This window comes from Hemicordylus capensis, chromosome 14 (assembly GCF_027244095.1).
Source record: "Hemicordylus capensis ecotype Gifberg chromosome 14, rHemCap1.1.pri, whole genome shotgun sequence".
Lineage (NCBI taxonomy): Eukaryota > Metazoa > Chordata > Lepidosauria > Squamata > Cordylidae > Hemicordylus > Hemicordylus capensis.
The window spans coordinates 2,880,942-2,902,964 of record NC_069670.1 but is presented as its reverse complement, the minus strand read 5'-3'; the positions used below and the strand labels follow the sequence as shown (position 1 = coordinate 2,902,964).

The following is a 22,023-nucleotide window of genomic DNA, read 5'->3' as shown; positions in this document are numbered from 1 at the left end:
CTTTAAATAAAATTTAAAAAATCCTTGCCTAAAGTCTTTTGTTACACACCAATTTCAAGATATTTGAGGGAGGGGAAGGCAGGCAAGAGAATCAAATCACTGAAGCCCAAATTAATATAGGACTTTATTTTAAAAATCAATGTACAAGGTTTTGTTTTGTTTCTTTAATAAAGGAAAAATAAATCTGGAGGGAAATCAGAAGTTACAAATGATAAAAACCAACCCAGATCAAATTAGCAGCCATTTAAAACTGTACAAACCCATCATTGAAGGATGTGTGCACAAAATAATGAAACATTCCACTTGGATCAGATCCTTCCTCCAAATACATGCCTAAAATTATTGCATTACTGCAAAAAGTGGGAGTATGGCTTCAGAGGGTCTGGGTGGAAAAACCATACCCCAAATTTTGCCCCTGGAAAACGGAACAGGACAGGCAGAAATCCAACACAGAGAGCTTTGCTCATTTCTCAGACACCTGTTTTTGCAGGGTGGGTTTTGACAGTTGTCCATTGTGTTCCTGATAGCAGCAGAGGTATCCGGCACTGCCAAAGGCTGACAGCTCTTCTAAACTTATTGGGATGAATTGCAGCAGACATTCATGGGCCCTGAATCCCCCAACATAATGCAGTGATATAATCTGTTATTGCAATACAATGCAGAAGTGAAATCTTATTGCATTGTCAGTATTCAGTCAGAAAGTAGCCACTGTATTTTTTGCTAGCCCTAAAAATAAGAGGTCCGTGGTGGCCTTCAGCCTATTTCAGACGATTTGGATCAATCACATCACAATCTGCCTTAAAGGTCCTTCTACCAAAATGATCCTCTGGGCACACAATTAGACAAAGGAAGGAGAATTCATTGGTCCAAGGGAGGTTTCTTCTTATCAGCCCAATGATCTGACAGGAAAAAGGGAGAACTAAATCAGGGTAAGGCAATCTTGGTTCTCTAGCTGTTGAACTACAACTCCCATCATCCCCAGACACCCTTCATTGTAGCTGGGGATATGGGAGCTCAACAACAGCTAGACAGCCCAGCTTGCTTACTCCTGAATAGTTCTTTGTGAACGTGGTGTGGCATCAAACCAAAGTCTTCCCAGCATGCATTGCTTTAGGGAATCAAGCAGAACATGACCATTGGCAGGAGTTATCATAAGTCCATTTGAGACCAGGTTGTGTTGTTACCCACCCATCAGAATGCAACTAAATAGCCATGTATGGTGGCCTGTTAGGGTGGAGGAGGAGTTTGTTGCTGCTGAGCCTTACAGATCATCCAATTTCACCCAGTTCCCAAAGCCCAGCAACTCCCCCAAACCCAAAGCATGTTGGAGAGCTGGCCACAAACTCCACGTAGATGACACCCTTTGATTGTCTCGATACTCAGCAAAGAAGTGGAAGAGTGTCGAAAACGCTCTCGGAATCTGTTAGATCAGCTCGTCCTGGTTGATGGAGGCTCACCCAAGAGTGTCTTCAAAGCCCAGAAGAGTCTGGTAGGAAACCTGTAGCCAAGAAATGTGCTCCAAGGCACAACACAATGGTTCAGAGATCTTGTTTTTGCAGAGGTCTGCTGATCGCACACATCTATCACAATTTTGGCCAAATCCTGCCCCGACAGAAAACTCGGCTTTTTAGAAAAGAGATGACTTGCTACCCAAGGAAAAACGGACGGATGAGCAGCCCAAGTTGTGGCAAAAATCGGCTTTCTGCCCTTGGACCAAAGGACCACATGGTCGCAAAAATATTGGAGAGGGGGTCAAGAGCAGTGAAGCCTATATTCACGTGTACAACTGTAGTTTCTGTTCTGATGCATGTTGCTTGGAGATGGAACATCTTGAATACTCTTAGTGCCATGCGGAAGGCCAGGCCTCTGTGTTTTCACTGTCCAAAACATGCGTGCATATACACACACGCCCAACAGTGTCCTGGAAGCAGTGCCCAAGCCGACAGGGACAACAAGGTTAGGATTGAGGGACGGGCTATACTTGGACAAGAATTTGTCACCTGAAGTGGAGCCTCCAGCAGATACTGACTACAGCTCCCAGCATCCCCAGCTGCAATGGCATTTAGCTGGGGATTATGGGAGTCATAGTCAGCATCTGGGAATCCCCACGACAGGGAACACCAGCCTCCAACTCCATCTTGGCCCCTTCCGTAATCTGCTGGACGCTCTTTCTGGAAGCCTCTGCCTACAAGCTACTCAGGATTTCTTGAGACGTCTTGTGGAGGACCACCTCATGGCAGGAAGAGCTCCCCGCTCCACAGAACAAATGCGCCTCTTTGGGCCAACTCCACAAAGAGCCAAAAATCACCTCAGCAGTTGACCTGGCACCCTTTGAAGCCAGTAGCTGCATAGCCGAGGCGGAAAACTAAAACAGTCATCCTGTCAAGAACCAGCATTTAAGGATCTTTTTTTAAAAAAAAAAAACTTGTTTATTGCCACTGTGAGACCAACTGAATGGTACCAGCTGCTGAGAGGGGAGCACACGGCAAAAGATGCTGCTATGTTCACACGACGGCACTTTTTCCTTGGCTCGAGCACGTGGATTTGCATAAGTGCCACAGCCTGCACGTGTGGTATCGTTGGAGGGGGGTGTTTCCAAATACAACCCACAATCTTTCTCCCATCAGAAACATGTGTTAAAATGCCACCCCTCTTGGAACAGACAAGCAATAAGGCACTTGGTGGAAGGCCTGGAGAGAGATGAATGAGGGAAACCTGAATTGGGGACTGTAAAGGGATGGAAGGCAGCAGCCCTTACTCAGGAGGGTCCCACAGCACAGCACCCTCTCCCTGCCCTGCGTGAAGCTGGGAATTAGAAAGGAGGAGGAGTACACAGACCTCTAGAAGGTGCCCGGCTACGTGGAGTGACGCTTATGCCACTTTCCCCGAGGCCCAGTTGAAAGAGGTGCCCAGCTGCAGCTCCCAAGACCACTCAAAAGCCAGGCAACTTTGGAACGGCAAGGCTGCTAAGCAAAGTGTGCAGATGCAAGGAGAGCCCCACAAAATGGCTCCGACAGGGTTCTTCCGTGCCTCCGGCCTGCCCATGTCAGTCTTCTCTGCTACGTATTCCTCAGCTGCGGGTTAGGTTTCCAGACACACGAGCGACAGGCATGAAGACTCGCTGGTTAGATAATCAGGTTGGAAGCAGTTCGTGGATGGCTGCCCGAGAGGGGCGTCTGCTCATGGCCTGATCAGGGCTGGCGTCAAGCGACTGACTTTCAAGGAGTTGTAGGCAAACAGGATTGTTGAGAATGCCTCCGGGACCATCCATCCCCAAAATGGTTGCGACGATCTCCCTCTGTGGTTGCTTTACGAGCCAGACAATGGGAAATGGTTTAGAAGAACTGTTGGGAGGATATGGATTACTTCTCACTTTTGTATACCTGCACTGAGCGTATCAGGTTCTGTGGTCGTCAGCACTGGGAAGGTAAGCCTATTCGGAGACATCCATGATTTAGTGGTGTGGACCTGATTGTTTTGGCAATAAAGTGCTCGAGACGCAAGCTTCCCCGTCCCCACCAGTCTCAAATACGTTCTTCCATCGGCATCCGCTTTGAATCCTGCCATTGCTCTTCTTCCAAAGGCAGATCCCATAGGCCGGAGTCCTCTCCCTACGAAATGGAAATGGCCACCATTTGGTGGAGGTTTTCAGAAATAGATACTTGGGCAATCAGGGTACAGAGAAGCTGAGTGTTCCTAGAGTGGTTGGCTGAACACGAGGGCGGAGATCACAGCTATATTGAAGGAGCCAATACAAGTTTATGCCAACTTGTACTGGTTTCTTCAATAGACTTCCATGGCCACCAAGCCAAGCATGAGTTGAATGGAGAGCTTCCCACTACCCGATGCGTCTCATAGCTCAACTCTTGCAACAGCTTTGTTTTCACGTTTATCGTCCTGGTTCTGATATCTGCTTATCCAACCTTCGTGCGACGTCGGGAGCAAAAAGCCAGCGACATGTGACAATGGAAATCTGGAGGACTCAAATGCCCCTTCCCCAAAAGAGGCTCATGTATCTCTGTTATGAAGTCATCTTTGCTCTGGAAACATGGTTAGGAAATTCATTCATTAGGGGAGAAGAGAGCATCTGATGAGGTGATCAGGAAAACACAGGAAGGGATGCTCGTGTCGGAGCAGTGGGAAGAAACGAGCCAAAACACCTATTATTATCAGACTCGTTGGGGGGGGAAATATGAGCCGAACCACCAAAAAAAGGTGCCCAGTTGCAAAGTAAGAAACAATCCCTTCCATCTCAGGCAACTTCGGCTTGAAGAACGAAAGACCCACCGGTGAAGAAAAGGACGCAACGATCAACACGATTAAGGCCACCTCGGAATCTTTCTGCTAAATGTCCACATTCATGTTCCGGATAGGTGTGGGGCTACAGGTGCCCCCCTGCAAACACATTCTTATCTCCCATCTCACCAGCTTACACTGTAACATTATTGCACATCAGTGTCAGTACACATGCATTGACATATGGACTATATAGGCCTTTTTTAGGCAAACGAAAAGAATTACAATTTGGTTAACAAAAGAAAAGAAAAGAAAAATGATTTGATTTCTTAATCATTCACCAATGCCCTGAGAACCAGATCAAAGTGGGGTGGGGAGAGGAGAGAGAAAAGGCTACACCATAATCATTTCATTTCTATGTTACACTCCGCTTCTCCCCAATCTTGCTGACCCTGCCCCCTTAACAAGCAAAAAATAAAACATTTCCTTCACATAGATAGAGAGGTCTATTTTATCTACAGGCACACAATGTCAGGGGCGCGCTCCATCTTCTGGTTCCTTGCCAGATTTTGCAGACTGTTTAAAGAGGGGATGGTTTTGCCATTGGGTTTCAAGAGTGTTAACGTGGGAGCTTCAACAACGGCCCTCGTGGGGGAATGCTCTTCTTCCCTACCCCCAAGCGCAGGCAGTTGTTGCTAGCAAGAACTCGTCTGGAGGTTCCCTTCTGTCAGCAGCGACGCAATGGAGGACGGGCCGTAGGCGCTGTCAACCTCCTCGTCCGAGCTCAAGTGGTCATCCTTCAGGGACGACTCAGCAGTGGACCGGGCTGCCTTGCGCCTAGATCAGAAGGAAGAGAAGGCAAGCGACAAAATTTGCAGCCTCTTAAAGGTATGGGGATGGGTAGGCAGGAGGTTTGCACGAGAAAGCAAGGCAGTCTTATCACCTCTCTGGTTTAAACCATCGGCATAAAGACCTGCTCTGCAGGGTCAGACCAAAAGCTCCTTCTAGGTGAGCATTTCATTCAGACAAAAACTCAAGAACAGAGCATGAAAGGGACAGAAAGTGGAGAGAGAGGAATTCTTCTCCCTCTCACACAACACTAGAAGCAGGGGTCATCCCATGAAATTGATGGCCAGAAAGTTAAGGACCAACCAATGGAAGTACTTTTTCACACAACATAGGAACATAGGAAGCTGCCATATACCGAGTCCGACCATGGGTCTATCTAGCTCAGTATTGTCTTCACAGACTGGCAGCGGCTTCTCCAAGGTTGCAGGCAGGAGTCTCTCTCTCAGCCCTGTCTTGGAGAAGCCAGAGAGGGAACTAGAAACCTTCTGCTCTTCCCCGAGTGGCTCCATCCCCTAAAGGGAATATCTTCCAGGGCTCACACTTCTAGTCTCCCATTCATATGCAACCAGGGTGGACCCTGCTTAGCTAAGGGGACAAGTCATGCTAGCTACCACAAGACCAGCTCTCATCTCCTGAAGGAGATGCATCATCAACTTGGATGGCTTGAAGAGGGGTTTGGATCACTTCATGAAGGAGAGGTCTATCAACAGCTACTAGTTGGAGGACTACAGGCCACCTCCAGCCTCAAAGGCAGGATTTCTCTGAGCCCCAGTTGCAGGGGAGTAACAGCAGGAGGGAGGGCATGCCCTCAACTCCTGCCTGTGGCTTCCAGAGGCATCTGGTGGGCCACTGTGTGAAACAGGATGCTGGACTAGATGGGCCTTGGGCCTGTTCTTATGTACATACATGCATACAGCTTCTGCGGCCCTACCTACCAGAGGTCTTTCTCCAGAGCCTTGACCCGGCCTTGCAGTTGCTCATTCATCTCAAGCTGCTCCTCCAACTCCCGCAGGGCCTTCTTCCGCGCAGCCTCCAGCCGCTCAATCTCCTCTTCTGCCTCGTCGACTTGCCTCTTCAGCGCCTTGACCCGCAGGCTCAGCTATGTGAAGGGAAAGAAGGAAGGGAGATGCGGCTCAGCTATGTGAGAGGAAGGAGGAGACCCAGCCGGCCTCCAAACTCGGCTCTCGGTGGCCGTGTGGGACGCAGCACGTATTGGAGGGACCCAGAGATGAGCATCTACTTTATGCAGGTAATTGACTGCACTTTTATTATTTGCAACAACAAAAAACTTCACATTGCCAAGAAGAGGGAAAGGAGGGATGATCAACAAATTAAATGTTGGTTTGATGAAGTTTGGGGGTCGCTGGTGCAGGACACGCTCTCTTCCCAGCTACATGCCTCTGCTCACTTATAAATATATTTACAAATCTGCCAAATGAATTAAGTGAAGGAATAATCCTGGAGTGCTATATTTGTTCCTGAGCGGAGTGTTATCTGTTGTTTAGTGTAATGTTTTCCTTTGTACATTTCTGTAAGAATTAAAAATAAAGTGTGTGTGTGTGGGGAGGGTGGAGAACAGGTCTCAGTTGGGTGCTGCTTTTCCTTCCCAAGTAGGAGAGAGGATCTCCCACACAGAGAACCAACATGCGAAGCTGCCCAAAGCCAAGTCCTGCCTTGGAAGGAGCCATAGCACAGGGGTACGCCACCTTCTTTGCATGCAGAAGGTCCCAGGTTCAATCCCCGGCATCGCCAGGCAGGGCCAGGAAATAACCCAAATCCATTGTCCTGGAGAGCTGCTGCCAATTAGTGTAGACAAGACCAAGAGAGACCAACATAGGAACATCGGCAGCTGCCATACACTGAGTCAGACCCTTGGTCCGTTTAGCTCAGTATTGTCTTCACAGACTGGCAGCGGCTTCTCCAGGGTTGCAGACAGGAATCTCTCTCAGCCCTTTCTTGGAGAAGCCAACGGTCTGACATGGTACGAAGCAGCTTCCTATGCCTACCTTCCAAGGCAGGCCCATCGACCTACGAATCGTCCATGCTGACTGGCAAAGGCTTTCCAGGGTTTTCAGGCAGAATCGTTGCCAAGGTACCAGAAATCTGGTAGGATCAATGTCTGTGCGGCAGTGTTCTCTCTAATTTTTTTTCATCTGTGTGCGGAATGTGTTTCGTTCTGGGTGGCAGGATCAAGGCAGTGTGTGCGTGCATGTTCATTCAGAACGGGGCCTTCTTGATTCAACCCGAGTGGGATCTAAAAATAACTGAGCAGACATTTTAAAAAGAGAGCCAGCATGGTGTAGTGGTTAGAGTGCTGGACTAGGACCGGGGAGACCCGAGTTCAAATCCCCACCCAGCCATGATACTTGCTGGGTGACTCTGGGCCAGTCACTTCTCTCTCAGCCTAACCTACTTCACAGGGTTGTTGTGAAAGAGAAACTCAAGTATGTAGTACACCGCTCTGGGCTCCTTGGAGGAAGAGCGGGATATAAAATGTAAATAAATAAAATGTAAATTTAAATTTAAGAAAACTTGTGAGCGCGTGCACCTGCGCACGCCTTAGAGGGAACACAGCTGTGCGGAATGAGTTTTGTTCTGTGCAGCAGGATCAAGGCAGTGTGTGCGCATGTGCATTCAGAGTGGGGCTCTTCCTCATTCAACCTGAGCAGGATCTAAATTGAACTGAGTGGACATCCAAAACCTTGCGAGCACACACACACCCCTTAGAGGGAACAGTGCCTAGGATCCTTCTAAGTGGCCATGAAACTGGGACCTCCTGGGTGCAAAGCATAGGCACTACCACTGCGGCACCCAACCCAGCTCTGGCTAGCAGCAGATCTGTAACAAGAACTAAGAAAACAGACCCTAACCCGGGATTCTGGCACCATTCGGGTCTGCCCTCTGGCTCTCTCCCTGACACCCATAAACAAGAAAAGAGAAGCTAAGCGCCCTACTGCACCACCAACTCCACCCCGACGCACCTGGTCTTTCTGGTCATTGACGTGTTGCCTCTCATCGTCTATCTGGATGGTCAGCTCCTTTACCTTCCGCTCCAGCTTACGGTTCGACGACACCAGGACGCTCTTCTCTCTGCGATGGGGGAGGGAGACAGCATGGCTCAACTGCAGTCTCATTGCACTGATCAACCACATTAAGTCAATTAAGCAACAGAATCTTTCCACTGCAGAGTCTACAATTTGAGGGGGCATTTTAGGAGATGACTTGTTAGCACAAAGATGGACAGAAATACAGCCCAGCTGCTTTCTCGCTGCATTGATCAACCACATTAAGTCAATACCAAGCAACAGAATCTTTCCGCTGCAGAGTCTCCAATTTGGGGGGGCACTTTGGGAGATGACTTGTTGGCACAAAGACGGACAGAAATAGAGCCCATCTGCTTTCTCACTGTGTTGATCAACCACATTAAGTCAATACCGAGCAATGGAATCTTCCACTGCAGAGTCTCTGATGGGGTGCTGTGTGCACATGCGCACATCTAGGAGATCATTTGTTGGCCCAGGGAAGGGAGGTGGAGAGAAACATGGGGGCAATTGTTTAAATGACTGGAGACTTGCTGCCACATTGAACCCCAAAGAGAAGCCAGCCTCCTTACTCGCAAAGGGACAGGTTTAACTAGCAAGTGTCGACTGCTATGACTTTTCAGGAGACATGGCAGTAGTTCAAGTGGCAGAGAAGCCTAGTGGTTTTCAGTGAGTGGAAGAAGACCAGACCTTTCTTTTGGGGGGGGCGGGGTACAGGAGGGACTTGCTTACCTCTCTTCAGACTGGAGCTTGTCCTGCAGCTCCTGAATGCGTGACTCCAGCTGTGATACGTTGGCACTTGGTTTCTGCAGTCCTTCACTGCTTGCCAGACGGCTTTTGAGGTCTTTGTTCTGGAAAGAAGCATTTTAAGAGCACCATTCAATACAAGGGTGCAGCAACAAGCAGTGGCACTCACACAGGCCACCAGCCTACAGCAAAGCTAAGAATCTCGGCTCTCTTTAGAAAATGAAATTAAGTTACTAGCCCTCAAGGCTGCAGAAACACCTTTCAAAAGAAGAACAGAGAGTATGCAGCGACTACTCCCATCTCTGATCTAGAAGCTCTATTCTCCAGTCTTGAGAGCTTCCAGGCTGGCAAGTTAACTCCAGGGCCCAGGGAAAACACTCTGCACGGATTCAGAAACAGTCTTTATATTTCACACATTTGGCCGGGCATTCGAGTTTGGTTCTGCACAGGGCTCCAACGTGCCAAGAGCCAGTACGGTGTAGCGATTTGACTGTCTGACTGGGACTGGAGGACCCAAGTTCAAATCTCCTTTCAGCCATGAAACTCACTGGGTGACTCTGGGCCAGTCACTTCTTCTCAGCCTAATCTACCTCGCAGGGTCATTGTGAGGGTAAGCACCACCGTGTACATTGCTCTGGACTCCGTGAAGGAACAGCAGGACGGAAATGAAAACATTGAAAAAAGCAGATTGTTAATTTAATCAATTTTGACCAACCGATCAGGTAGCAGATTTTTTTTTTAATAACAGTGCTTCTAAAACCTGCAAGTGGCTGGAGGTATCTGTCCAAGAAAAAGCATCCCCCCTTTTATCAGAGAGAATGTATCTTAGGAAGATAGGAAGCAGCTTTATACCGAGTCAGACCATTAGTCCATCTACCTCAGTATCATCTACACTGACTGGCAGCAGCTCTCCAAGGTTTCAAGCAGGAGTCCTTCCCAGCCCTACCGGGAGATGCTGCCAGGGATTAAACCTGGGAGTAGATGCTCTACTACTGAGCTATGGGCCTCTCCCCGCAGGCAGCGGTCACATGTCGTCACCCATCCAAATGCAAACCAGGATGGACCCTGCTTAGCAAATGGGACAATTCACACTCACTACCACAAACCAGCTCTCCTTCCTGCCTTCTAAGAAGTCCCTGCTGTGGCAAGCAAGGGCATCGTCAACAAGCAAAGGAAGCACAGTTTTCTTCTCAGTTTGCCAGTCTGAATCCCTGCTGGTATGTTTCCCAGACTATGGGAAACTCCTCTGTCGGGCAGCAGCGATCTAGGAAGGTGCTGAAAGGCATCAACCCATACTGCGCGCATGGCAAACCCCTCCTGTATTCTGCTACCAACGGCAACCACAGGGCTCTGTGGGCGCCAGGAGTCGACACCGAATCGAGGGCACAACTTTACTTCACAGACGCCTGCCCTGTGCGTGACTTGGCTCACTGTTTCGAGTCACCTGGAGTTAGCCAAGCTCATTTTGCATCCACTCTAAAGTGACCACAATCCAGAGCTATTCCCTCCAGAAAGTGCCCACGTACACCACGCTACAGCAGGCCTCTGTTCAAACGGCAGGAAGGGGATTTGCACTGGATGGGGCTTTGATCCGTCCTGCAGCTTGTGGCTGAGTCAGCAACTTATGCTTAACAAAGAGAACACAGGCAGTGTTATGTAACGTCCCCTGGCAGGTGGACTGAAATCCCCCCCCTTCAACCCCTCCACTCCCAATGGGACGGGATGTTTTGGTAGCCAAGTTACATAACAGTAATTATTTTTTCCTTGCACTGAACTGTGGCCAAGAGAAAAGGTGTTTAAGAGAACTACGCAGAAGCCCAGGAGAAGCGTATGCACACCTCGCTCTTCCCCTCCCCGCACCCCTCCCCTCCATCTCTGTGTTCAAAGGTTTTGGGTGATTGCTCTTGAACAGTTGCACAAATGAAAAGAGAATTTTATAAGTCAGGTGCTAAGTGCATCAGCAGAAACCACCATGACACCAACATTACTGTCAGAAACTTTGGAAAGGCAGCTTTTGCTCTCTCTCTCTCGCTCTCTCTCTTTTTTAAAAAAGGAAGCAAGCTCTTAGTCCTCATGGGTACAAAGCAGAAGAAAGGGGCTATGGAGAGAATGTATACGTCAAAGATAAACTTTACTGCACCAGTAAGAACCATGACACCAATTTACACATTTGCATCAGAAAGTTTGGAAATGCAAAGTTTGCTCTTAGAAAAAGATGCAAGTTCCTAGTCCTCTTGAGTACATGACAGAAGACAGAGGCTAAGGGGAGATAGTGAAGCTATAGTGGAGAGTCAGGGCAATCTTTAAAACAAGCAGTCTTTGGTCCAAAATTTGGGGCTAAAAAATTAGGTCATCCTGATGCCTAGAGCAAAAACAAAGGGGGGAAAATAATTTTTCTGTTTGTCTAGTAACACATCTTGCATTCAAAGAACAGGCACTTTCTCAACTTTTAAATTGATGATGGGTAGCGTTAATTGCAGAATAAATGGATACAGCAAATGGAAGGCAGTCGTGTTTTTATGATTCATAGCAGTAGAGCAGGTATAGGCAACCTTGGCTCTTCAACAGTTGCCGAACTCCTATCTTCCCTAGCCACAAATAAATTGTGGTGGGGAATGATGGAGGTTACATAGGAAGCTGCCATATACCGAGTCAGACCCTTGGTCCATCTAGCTCAGTATCGTCTACCCAGACTGGCAGCGGCTTCTCCAAGGCTGCAGGCAGGAATCTCTCCCAGCCCTATCTTGGAGAAGTTGCCAGGGAGGGAACTTGGAACCTAGATGCTCTTCCCAGAATGGCTCCATCCCCTAAGGGGGAAATATCTTCCAGTACTCACACTTCTAGTCTCCCATCCAAATGTAAACCAGGGCAGACCCTGCTTAGCTAAGGGGACAAGTCATGCTTGCGACCACAAGTCCAGCTCTCCTCTCTCCACTACAGAGTTGTAGTGCAGTGACAGGCGGAGGGAAGCTCAGGGAGCAATTTTGGATACGAAAAGTGGGTTTTTACGAGTACTTCCCTATGTCTACCCATAAGATAGAGGTTTATAAAATGATGGGTGGTGTGGAGAGTGTGGCTACAGAGATGTTTTTCTCCCTCTCTCACCACACCAGAACCAGAGGTCATCCCTTGAAACCGATGGCCAGGACATTTAGGACTGATAAAAAGGAGGTGCTTTTTATACTGTGCATCATCCATCTATGGAATTCTCTGCCAGGAGATGTGGCGACTACCACCAGCTTGGATGGCTTTAAAAGGGGCTTAGACACATTCATGGGGGACAGGTTTCTCAGTGGCTACTAGTCTGGATGGCTATAGCAGGGATTCTCAACATTGGGTCCCCAGATGTTATTGGACTTCAACTCCCATAACCCCCAAACAAAGGCCACTGGGGCTGGGGATGATGGGAGTTGAAGTCCAATAACATCTGGGGACCCAACATTGAGAATCCCTGGGCTATAGGATGCCCCTGAATACCAGTTGTAGGAGAGCAACCGCAGGAGAGGGGGCACGCCTTCATCTCCTGCTTGTGGGCTTCTCAGAGGCATCTGGGGGACCACCGTCAGAAACAGGGATGCTGGACAAGAAAGGCCTTGAACCCGATCCAGCAGGGCTCTTATGTTTTTTATGTCCTTAAACAAGAAGTAGATCGGGGATCCCCGAAAGTGTAGGCTTGTGTGTTTGTAGTGGCTGTGGGATGAGAGGAAAGAAGAGAGAGAATTCCACATCTAAATTCCACATATGAATTCAGATCAAACCAGCCAAATTGACTGAAGGTCTGCCGTCAAAGGATTCGGAAATCAAGAGGAAAGTTGTGCAAGGAAGCTGCCAGAAAACCAAAACAAAAGAAGTTAGCCAACAGCCCAGTTTCCAGCTGTTTGACAGCTTCCACATTCCCTCCTCTGGTACAGGGCTAGGCCCCCAGATGTTGAGGAACTACAACTCCCATCATCCTCAGCCACAATAAATCATAGCTGAGAATGCTGGGAGTTGTAGTTCAGCAACATCGGCGGGGTGCGGGGCAAGTTTAAGAAATTCTGCTCTGGTAAAATTCAAGAGGCCTCCCATGGAGAGAAGACAGGCACTCGGCTTATTAAGAAAGTATCAGCCCAGAAAGGGAGACACCACTACCCGTGAAGGCCTCTGGGGTGTGCATTAGCGCCCACCCAATGCCCACGTCCCAGGAGAGTGTCGCGGGTTAGTTCTGCCCTCGTTAATTACACGGCGGGAACAAGAACCGCTTGGGGTCCTCGTTGATCCAAATGATAAATAATTCTGCGCTTGGAGGCGGCGTGGTTGCATAACTCCACGCAGGTCTGGACAGGGAAGAGCTTCCCTAGGAAGGAGACGCATCGGATCAAAAGAAGCTTTTGTACAAGCCGCAGAATTCCTGGCATAACTCCGCTCTGCCTCACACCGGGGCCGTCTCTCAAGCCAGCTGGGATAAAGGCCCACGTGCCTCGATGGAGGCCATCGATTCCCGGAGATAAGGATGAGGAAGGACAGCAGCTCAGCGGCTTTGTGTGCAGGAGACCCCGGGCTCAATGCCTGGCGGCATCTCCAGGTAGGACTGGGAAAGCCTGGGACCCTGTCAGCACACTGGTTCTCACAAGGGTGAATGGGAAGCTTCGGGAGCTGTGCGCGCTCCTGATTTGTGGTCGTCCATAAGCAAAAACCGAGGTAAGAACATAAGAACAGCCCGGCTGGATCAGGCCCAAGGCCCATCGAGCCCAGGGATTCTCCGCGTTGGGTCCTCAGATGTCATTGGACTTCAACTCCCATAACCCCCAACTCAAGGCCACTGGGGCTGAGGATTATGGGAGTTGAAGTCCAATAACATCTGGGGACCCAAGGTTGAGAATCCCTGATCTAGCCCACCAGATGCCGCTGGAAGGCCACAGGCAGGAGTTGAAGGACTGCCCTCTCTCTTGCTGTTGCTCCCCTGCAACTGGGACTCAGAAGCATCCTGCCGTTGAGGCTGGAGGTGGCCCATAGCCCTGCGACTAGTAGCCGTTGATAGACCTCTCCTCCGTGAAGTGATCCAAACCCCTCTTCAAGCCATCCAGCTTGTTGGCTGTCACCACATCGTGTGGCAGAGAATTCCACAAGTTGACTATGCGTTGTGTGAAAAAGTCCTTCCATTGGTTGGGCCTAAATTTCCTGGCCATCAATTTCATGGGATGACCCCTGGTTCTGGTGTTATGTGAGAGGGAGAAGAAGTGAAAAAGAATTTCACTTTCTCCACACCATACATGATTTTTGGGGTAGGAGGAAGTGGTGTGGGGTGGGGAGTGAGGTAGTCACAGGCTCTAACAGCATTTCCTCCACCCTCCATAATATGCGGAGCATGGGGGGAGCGCTGGTTCGGCCATGAGAGCTTCCACACCATCACTTCTGCTCCCTCGGTTTCGTGCTGACAGATTACCAAAACACCAGGCGCACGATCAGCTGTCGAAGCTGGGTAGGGCCCTTGTCCTCATCCTGAGAACAGCCCTAATACTGAGCAAGATGCACCAATGGCCAGACTCCGCAGAAGGCAGCTTCTGGGGGAATCCTGAGTAACCTTCGTCCCCGTCCCCTGTATCTCCCTCTCCGCTTCAAGGGGCTCTGGCATGAATGCAGGGGTGCAGCTATAATTGAGCGGGCGGGTGCAAAGAACTTGGGCCGCCCAGCTCCAGCCCTCCCTATTTTCTTCATGACCTCCCATCCTCTGAGGGGCCACCGGGGCGAACACAGGCCCCTGCGTGAATGCGGCCTGGCCTTTGCTCCCCACAACTGGCAGCTTTTGAAAGGGGATCAGCAAAAGCGGAGGGTTCACGCTCCAACCCACTAGCCAGGCCCCTCTGGCTGATTCTGCCGTGTGGGAAGGTGGGTTGGGGGGGTCTCATTCTCCTCCCCTGCCATTTTGGGCACACGCCACAAGCGAGACCGAGGTCGGGAGCTGGAGGAACACGCGGTTGAAGCACCACCCGTGAGTCAGCCAGGTTCCCGAAAGCAGTTTTATGTCCTTTGCCTCGTAAACATGGTTTTACGAGGCAAAAAAAAAAGTTTTCAAAAATGTGTGTGTGTGAGCGTGAAAGTTCCCTTTCCTATCTCATGGCGTCATTCCTTATTGCTGTGTTCTGTATAGCCATAGGTCTGCAATTACCTTCTCATCTATTAAGATAATAGTAACTACAATTATGGAGCGGTCAAATATCTGACTCGGTATTAGCCACCTTCTATACAATTATTTCACTAAGCCAGTGCGTGGCGGGCGGATGTGGCGGCGGAAATGTGTGCAGATGTGTGTGGGGGGGATGTTTGGCGGGCAGAGGCAGGCCCAGGCCTATTTGCTGGAGAGTGGGGGGAAGAAAGTAGGGGAGGCGGCGAGGAGGAGAGAAGGCCGGTGGAACCGCGCAGGACTGGCTAGTGAGGAAGCGGCGGCGGCAGCGGCAGTGGCGGGTCTGGGCTGCCAGGAAGAGGCAGAGGGCCTGGCTTGGCGGGCGGCAGAGCCGCGCCCGGAAGGGGTGAGAGGCGGGCAGCGGAGCCGCACCACAGAACAGGCCCAGGAGGGCGAGGGGAAGAAAGTGTGTGTGTGTGGGGGGGAGAAGTGGGAGGCGGCGGCGAGGAGGAGAGGCGGCTGGGCCCGGCGCGGGCCGTCCGCCATGAGGAAGCGGAGACTGGGGCAGAAGGTGTGGGGAAGAGGTAACCGCCGGCCCCAAGGAGCACACAGATGCTCTGTGCGGGGTCGGCTAGTTGTTATTAATATGCACAAGCCAGTGGTCCGGCTCAATATCCGCTAGCTTCATATGCTAGGGAGGGCCCATAGCTCACCGGCCGGGCACAAGCTATGCAGACAGACAGTCCCAGGTTCGAGTTCTGGTGAGTCCAGTTAAGAATCTCACTAGGAAAGACCTCTCTTTGTTTGACCTTGGAAGCTCTGGAGATGGGGCCGCACCTCAGTGGTAGAGGCCTTGCTTTGCATGTGGAAAGGTACCCGGTTTCCATCCCTGGGAAGAAGTCCTGCCTGAAACCTTGGAGGGTGGCTGCCAGACACAGTGCGGATGATACCGAGTTGGATGGACCAAGGTCTGGCCCAATCTAAAGGCCGCTTCCTGTGTCCCTAACCAGAGCAGACAACTCTGGGATTTCAATATTCTGTCCAGCCAAGAAAGCAGAGGTCCAGTTCATGCAACTTTTGATACAAGTCATTCCCTGCATTTTCTTCTACTCCAAAAGTCCTGGTCCAGAGCCGAGACAACATGGAGACACCGGGATTTCTTTCCCCCTTTTAAATCCTGATCTCTCTTAATCTCCAACCACCCATTAATTCCGTCTGTGTCTCTTTCCTAATCCTCACACTTCGCAGTTCCAGCCGCACCCTTTCCATTCCCATAGTGCCCACCTGTACAGCGGAGATTCGTTTTCTAAGAAGTCATTTTGAATTGGGCCCAGAACAAAAGGACTATATTTTTAAAAGGTAAATTTTCTAGTTCTCCCTCCCTCCCCACCCCCGTAAACTAAAATGCAAGGGTGGCTGGTGATTTGCTGTTTAATTCTCATGTTGCCATTGGCTGAACTGCTGCATGATGTCACAGAATGTTCAGTGGCATTCACAGAAAGTGGAGAGAAGCCCGACATAGAAAGTTGGGCTTCTTGCCCCTTCTCCGTCGAGCGAGGGAGAAGCGAGGTGGTCAGGTCAGGTCAGCTCGGGGGTGGGGAGACAGGATGCCTTGTGCGGGTGGCACCTCATTCTTAACAGCTCCCAGATGTGAAGTCACATTAATCCATTGCTGCAAACACAACAGAATCCCACTTGTTTTTCTGCCCACCTCACCAAACCATGGTGAGTTTTAGGTACCTTTCCCCCTCAGAAGCAAAAGGGAGTATTCTTCAAGCTGAGAAATTTCCCACTCTTTTTGTCCAAGCCCTCCTTCCCCTGCTTTCTTGCCACTGAATTCCGTCATTTCTGCCCACCTGATTGTCTGCTAACTGCCCTCAGTGAGTCTGAATATTCCACTCCACTGAGTTAAACTGAGGACGCTTGTGTGTTTTTCTTTTGCCCCTTATGTTTTTTTCTTTAGATTTTCTTTTAAAACAAATTATCTGCGGGTTATCCTGAGTCTGCCGGTACATCCCTCTCACCCGCAGGTGGTTATGCATCCGTAACGATCATAACATTTCCAGCTCTTATGGAAATAGATATAAGATTCATTGCATTTAGATCCTGCCCTTCCTCCAAGTCGCTCAGAGGGGTGGTGCATGTGGTTCTTCTCCCCTTTTATCCTCACAACACCCCTGTCAGGAAGGTTAGGCTGAAAGAGTGTAACTGGCCCAAAGTCACCGACTTCATGGCCACGTGGGAAACTTAACCCCGATCCCAACACCCTGCCAGTGCCCGACAGGGGACTAGGACCAAGCTTCAATCAGGATGTCCCTGCAACAAATGATTTTATTTTATTTATTTATTATTTACATTTTATATCCCGCTCTTCCTCCACGGAGCCCAGAGCGGTGTACTCCATACTTAAGTTTCTCCTCACAACAACCCTGTGAAGTAGGTGAGGCTGAGAGAGAAGTGACTGGCCCAGAGTCACCCAACAAGTCTCATGGCTGAATGGGGATTTGAACTCGGGTCTCCCCGGTCCTAGTCCAGCACTCTAGCCACTACACCACGCTGGCCGTGATGTGCCCCTCCCTCTTGTGCCGAGCACAAGAACTTAATTTGTGCCCATTATAAGGAGTGGGCAGATGACTGATAGCAGTGACACTGAGCGCCAAGCATGCAGATACTGTACAACCGCTGAATAAGCCAATTTATTCCAGCGTAAGCAGGTGGAGATTGAAACGGAGAAGTCAATATTCTGATGGACTTCCATAGGTATATTTCCCCCCGGGGAGGGGAAAATATTTCCCAAGGCATTGAGATATAACTTTGGAAGCAAGCGCATTCGTCTCTCTCGGATTGGCCTCCGGAATACACATGAAGTTCCGTATGAATATGGAAGCCAGGAATCTCCCATCAACCTTTGGGTGGGACTACCGAGTCCGTACAAAAAAGCAAGTCACCTGACTGGGTGCAGCGGCAGGCCGGCTTACCTGTCTCTCCAGCGAGATCTTATCACACTCCAGGTCTTGCCGGACGGAACGTTCCTGCAGCAGCTCCGCTCGCAATTGGTCGATCTGGAGGAAGGGAGAGGGAGGGGCAGAAGACCGTCACAAGAACCCACCGTCACACAATGTACTAATTTGCACGTAAGCGCTCAAGAAGTGCCCAGCTAGATCAATCCTAAAAAGGTGTGGCATCTTGTTTTCATCAGCAACCAAGCTCATGACCTTGACAAGTCCGGCACTTTGGACTCCACGCTAGACTGCTCCTGAACATGGAGGTTCCCATTCCTAACCACAGCAGTTCACAAGGACACATGAAGACCAAAAGGTTCATCTGCAGCGTATAACCAGACGCCTTCTGGAAGGCCACATATAGACTGAGTAGGATAGGGTTGTAGCTTAGGGGACGAGCATCTGCTTGGTGTGCAGAAAGTCCCGAGTTCACTCCCTGGCAGCATCTCCAGGTAAGGCTGGATTATTGTAACATGCTCTACATGGGGCTGCCCTTGAAGAATATCCGGAAACTGCAGCTAGTGCAAAACGCGGCAGCTAGGGTTTTATCTCAAGCTGCCCGGTGGGAGCACATCACACCCATCCTGAAAGAGCTGCACTGGCTGCCAGTTTGTTTCCAGGTCCAATTCAAGGTGCTGGTTTTGACCTTTAAAGCCCTTTAATGGTTTGGGCCCGGGGTACCTGAGGGACCGCCTGCTCCCAAGGGTTGCTGCCCGCTTGACGAGGACATCTGAGGGGGCTCTTCTCCGGGCGCCGAGAATGAGGGAGGCTCGGCTGTCGTGCACTCGGGACAGGGCCTTCTCTGTGGCTGCCCCCAGACTCTGGAATGCTCTCCCAGTGGCCATTCGCTCCTCGGACTCCATCACAGTTTTTAGAAAGCTTGTTAAATCTTGGCTTTTTATCCAGGCTTTTACATGATTGTTTTTTTATTGCTGCTTCTATGTGTTTTTTATCCATGTATAGTTTTTAGGCTTGTATTTTATAGATTTTAAATTTGGTTTGTTTTTATATTTTTAGCTTAATATTTTTATTGTATGTTTTTTTAAAAAAACTTTTGTAAACCGCCTTGAGATTGTTTTTAATGAAAGGCGGTATATACATTCAACAATAAAGTAAATAAAGGCTGGGAAGGATTCTTGCTTTGGAGAGTCGTGGCCAGTCAGAGTAGACAGGACTGAGTTAGATGGACCAAGGGTCTGACTCCGTATGAGGCAGCTTCTTATGTAAGCCACGCAGGGGCACGAAGGCAGCAGTGGTCACCTACAGTCGCTCTCCAGCTATTCTGTGGTAGACTGCTTCTGTACATGGAGGTTCCACCCAAGCATCCCGGCTAGTAGCCAGCATTAAGCCTCTCCTCCCCTCCCCTCCATGAGTTTCTCTGATCCTTCTTTAAAACCATTTAAGCCAGTGGTCATCACCACACCCTCTCTAATTGCAGAAAGTCAGAGAGCTGATGTAACCTAATAGGATTAATGGCAGAGTTAACATCTAGCTCCTGCCCCCTCTCTGTGGCCACAGAGAAGCCAATCCCTTGAACTCAGCCCCAGATGCCCAGCTGCAATATGCGGGAAGTCACACTGACCCGCCTTAGAGGAATGTTGTAAAGATTACCGAGACAACTTAATTGCAAGCATTGGGCACTTATTGCCATTATTTAAAAGACAGCCGGGCTTCAGTCTGGGAAGAGGACATCGTTGTGGGTAGCTAAATATAGTCCTGGACATGTTTTGTGGCCAGGCAAGGTCAGACTTTAACTGCATCCCCGCCAGCCACAGCTGCAGATCTTACAACATCGGATTGCGGGGAGATGATGCCAAAGCTTACTCTGCATGGACGGAGCCAAGCTCCTGTGCCATCCAAGCCTTCTTTTTCCCCTGGTTGCAAATTAGATAGGAGCCAAGAAGCCATCTAAACTGTGTGGCAAGTGATATTAGAGCTCTGTGTGTGTGTGTGTGTGTGCAGATAATATTCCCATCATGCCCTGCTTGCCAGCTTCCTGCGGCACCCAGATGACCACAGAGAGCGCCTCGCTGCCTTCAACCATGCTGTCAGAGCATGCTGGTTAGGCTACTGTAACACATGACTTGTGGAGCTGCCCTTGAAGACTGCTTGGTTCTGAATACAGCTTCCAGCCTGCAGGCTGGACCCATAGTCCGGGCCACACCACACCCATTACAAAAGACCAGCAAGATGCTGGCTTTAAACTTCTACAACCTTCGGTTTTTTTCAGACCTTCTCCTCCCATATGACCCTGCCCAATCTGCACTGACGGGCAGAGGTTTCAAATAAACGTCTTTCCCAGCCCTGCCTGGAACTGTCTGCTTCAATTTTAAGTTATCTCTGGGACTGTTTTCACAGCTGCCTCCTCTCTTCTATATTGTTAAGTTTTATCGTTTCTAAGCTGCTCTGGACATGGTTTTCAATTTAAAAAGAATCTTGCAGGGTGTTTTTTAGAATTAAAAATAAAAAGATAAATAAAACTGAGTTGTAGCTCAGTGCCTTGCATGCAGAAGGCCCCAGGTTCAATCCCTGGCAGCATCTCCAGAAAGGGCTGGGAGAGGCTCCTGCCTGAAACCTTGAAGAGCTGCTGCCAGTCAGGGTAGGCAATGCTGCACTAGCCGGACCAAGGGTCTGACTCAGTCAAAGGCAGCTTCCTCTGTCCTGGGTTCAAGGGCCAACGTTCTGCGAGCGGCCAAGTTCTGCGAGATTTAGACTCCCAACTACCCACCTGGTCTCTGGTACGATTGATCCTCTCCGTCAGCAACTCCACCGTGTTCCTTTCCTCATCCAGCTCCACTTCAAGGCGTTTCGCTTTATCCTGCAATTGCAGACCAACATTTGTGCATTGCCTCGGAACAGGTCATAAGTTTTGGAACTTGCGTCCACAGGCAGGATTCGCCTGGGCTTCAGTCTCCGAACAGAGCTTTGTTGATGTTAAGAGCTTTGGAAAGAATCCAAATATTTTTTTAAACCTTCCAGGTTGCCTAATGTTTATTTTACATAAGGCAGGGAGTAAGTGGTTCTGTTGAACACACACATGCAATCTCTGTCTTGAGGAAAAACTGATAGGAGACAGTTTGACACGCAGTGCTGCCTCCTGCTGTTGCAAGGAGATTTTTGCACACATAGGAGAGACAGGTGCAGGAATACAGTCTGAAGACAGAACCCAGTACTTTGCTTTCTGCTGGATCAGGCCATCTAGTCCCGGATCCTGAGCTTCTTACGGTGGCCAGCCATTCCTCTATGAAGCCTGTAAGCAGTATATGGAGGCCCCCCTCCTGCTGTCATTCCTCAGAAATATAGATACTCACAACAACATACCACTTTTCAACAAAAGTTTCCAAAGCACTTTACGTAGAGAAATACTAAAATAAAGATGCCCCCAAAGGGCTCGCATTCTAAAAAGAAACATAAGACAGACACCAGCAACAGTCACTGGAGCTACTGCTCTGGGGGTGGATAGGGCCAGTTAGTTAGTTAAACATTTTTATACTGCCCAAAAACTTACGTCTCTGGGCGGTTTACAACAAAATAAAAACAGAAAGTAAAACCTTAGTTGCTCTCCCTCTGCTAAATCAAGAGAACCACCACATTTAAAAAGGGGCCTCTTTGCCGAGTTAGCAGGGGTTCACAGGTAGAATGCCCCTCAACATGGAGGTTCCATATAGGCGCCACAGCTACGATGTCAAAAGCCCTCTCCTCACAACGTTGTCTAATGCCCTTTTAAAATAATCTCGGCTAGTAACCATCACACCACATGCCAAGAGGATGCTTTTTGTCCTGGATCTACCGCCTGTCAGGTTTGACTGGTTGACCATTAATATTAAGGAAGAGCTTAACTGATACCAGGAAGCAGGAGAGAGAAGATGCCACCTGTCAACACAGACAGCGAGCGGCACAAAACCTGCAAGGGGTCCGAGTTATCTTCGGTCCGAGTTATTTTAGAGAGCACCTTCTTCTGCACAATCCCCACCACACGTTAAGGTCATCTGAGGAGGTCCGTCTTCAGTTACCACCAACACAGCCTTCTCTGTGGCTCCCCTGG

General features: G+C 49.5%; 1 protein-coding gene across 3 annotated transcripts in view; it reads right to left on the bottom strand.

Moving 5' to 3' along the window:
- Nucleotides 1–105: 105 nt before the first annotated feature.
- Nucleotides 106–22,023, bottom strand: part of CGN (cingulin) — a 68,609-nt gene continuing 46,691 nt past the window's right edge. For all 3 annotated transcript variants that reach the window (XM_053278228.1, XM_053278229.1, XM_053278230.1), the window contains exons 16-21: nucleotides 20,707–20,796; nucleotides 17,955–18,038; nucleotides 8,859–8,977; nucleotides 8,067–8,175; nucleotides 6,021–6,184; nucleotides 106–5,073 (exon numbers count right to left, since the gene is read on the bottom strand). In XM_053278228.1, the coding sequence (XP_053134203.1) occupies nucleotides 4,932–5,073; nucleotides 6,021–6,184; nucleotides 8,067–8,175; nucleotides 8,859–8,977; nucleotides 17,955–18,038; nucleotides 20,707–20,796 (708 nt within the window). In that variant the 3' untranslated portion in view covers nucleotides 106–4,931. The remainder of the gene's footprint in view (nucleotides 5,074–6,020; nucleotides 6,185–8,066; nucleotides 8,176–8,858; nucleotides 8,978–17,954; nucleotides 18,039–20,706; nucleotides 20,797–22,023) is intronic.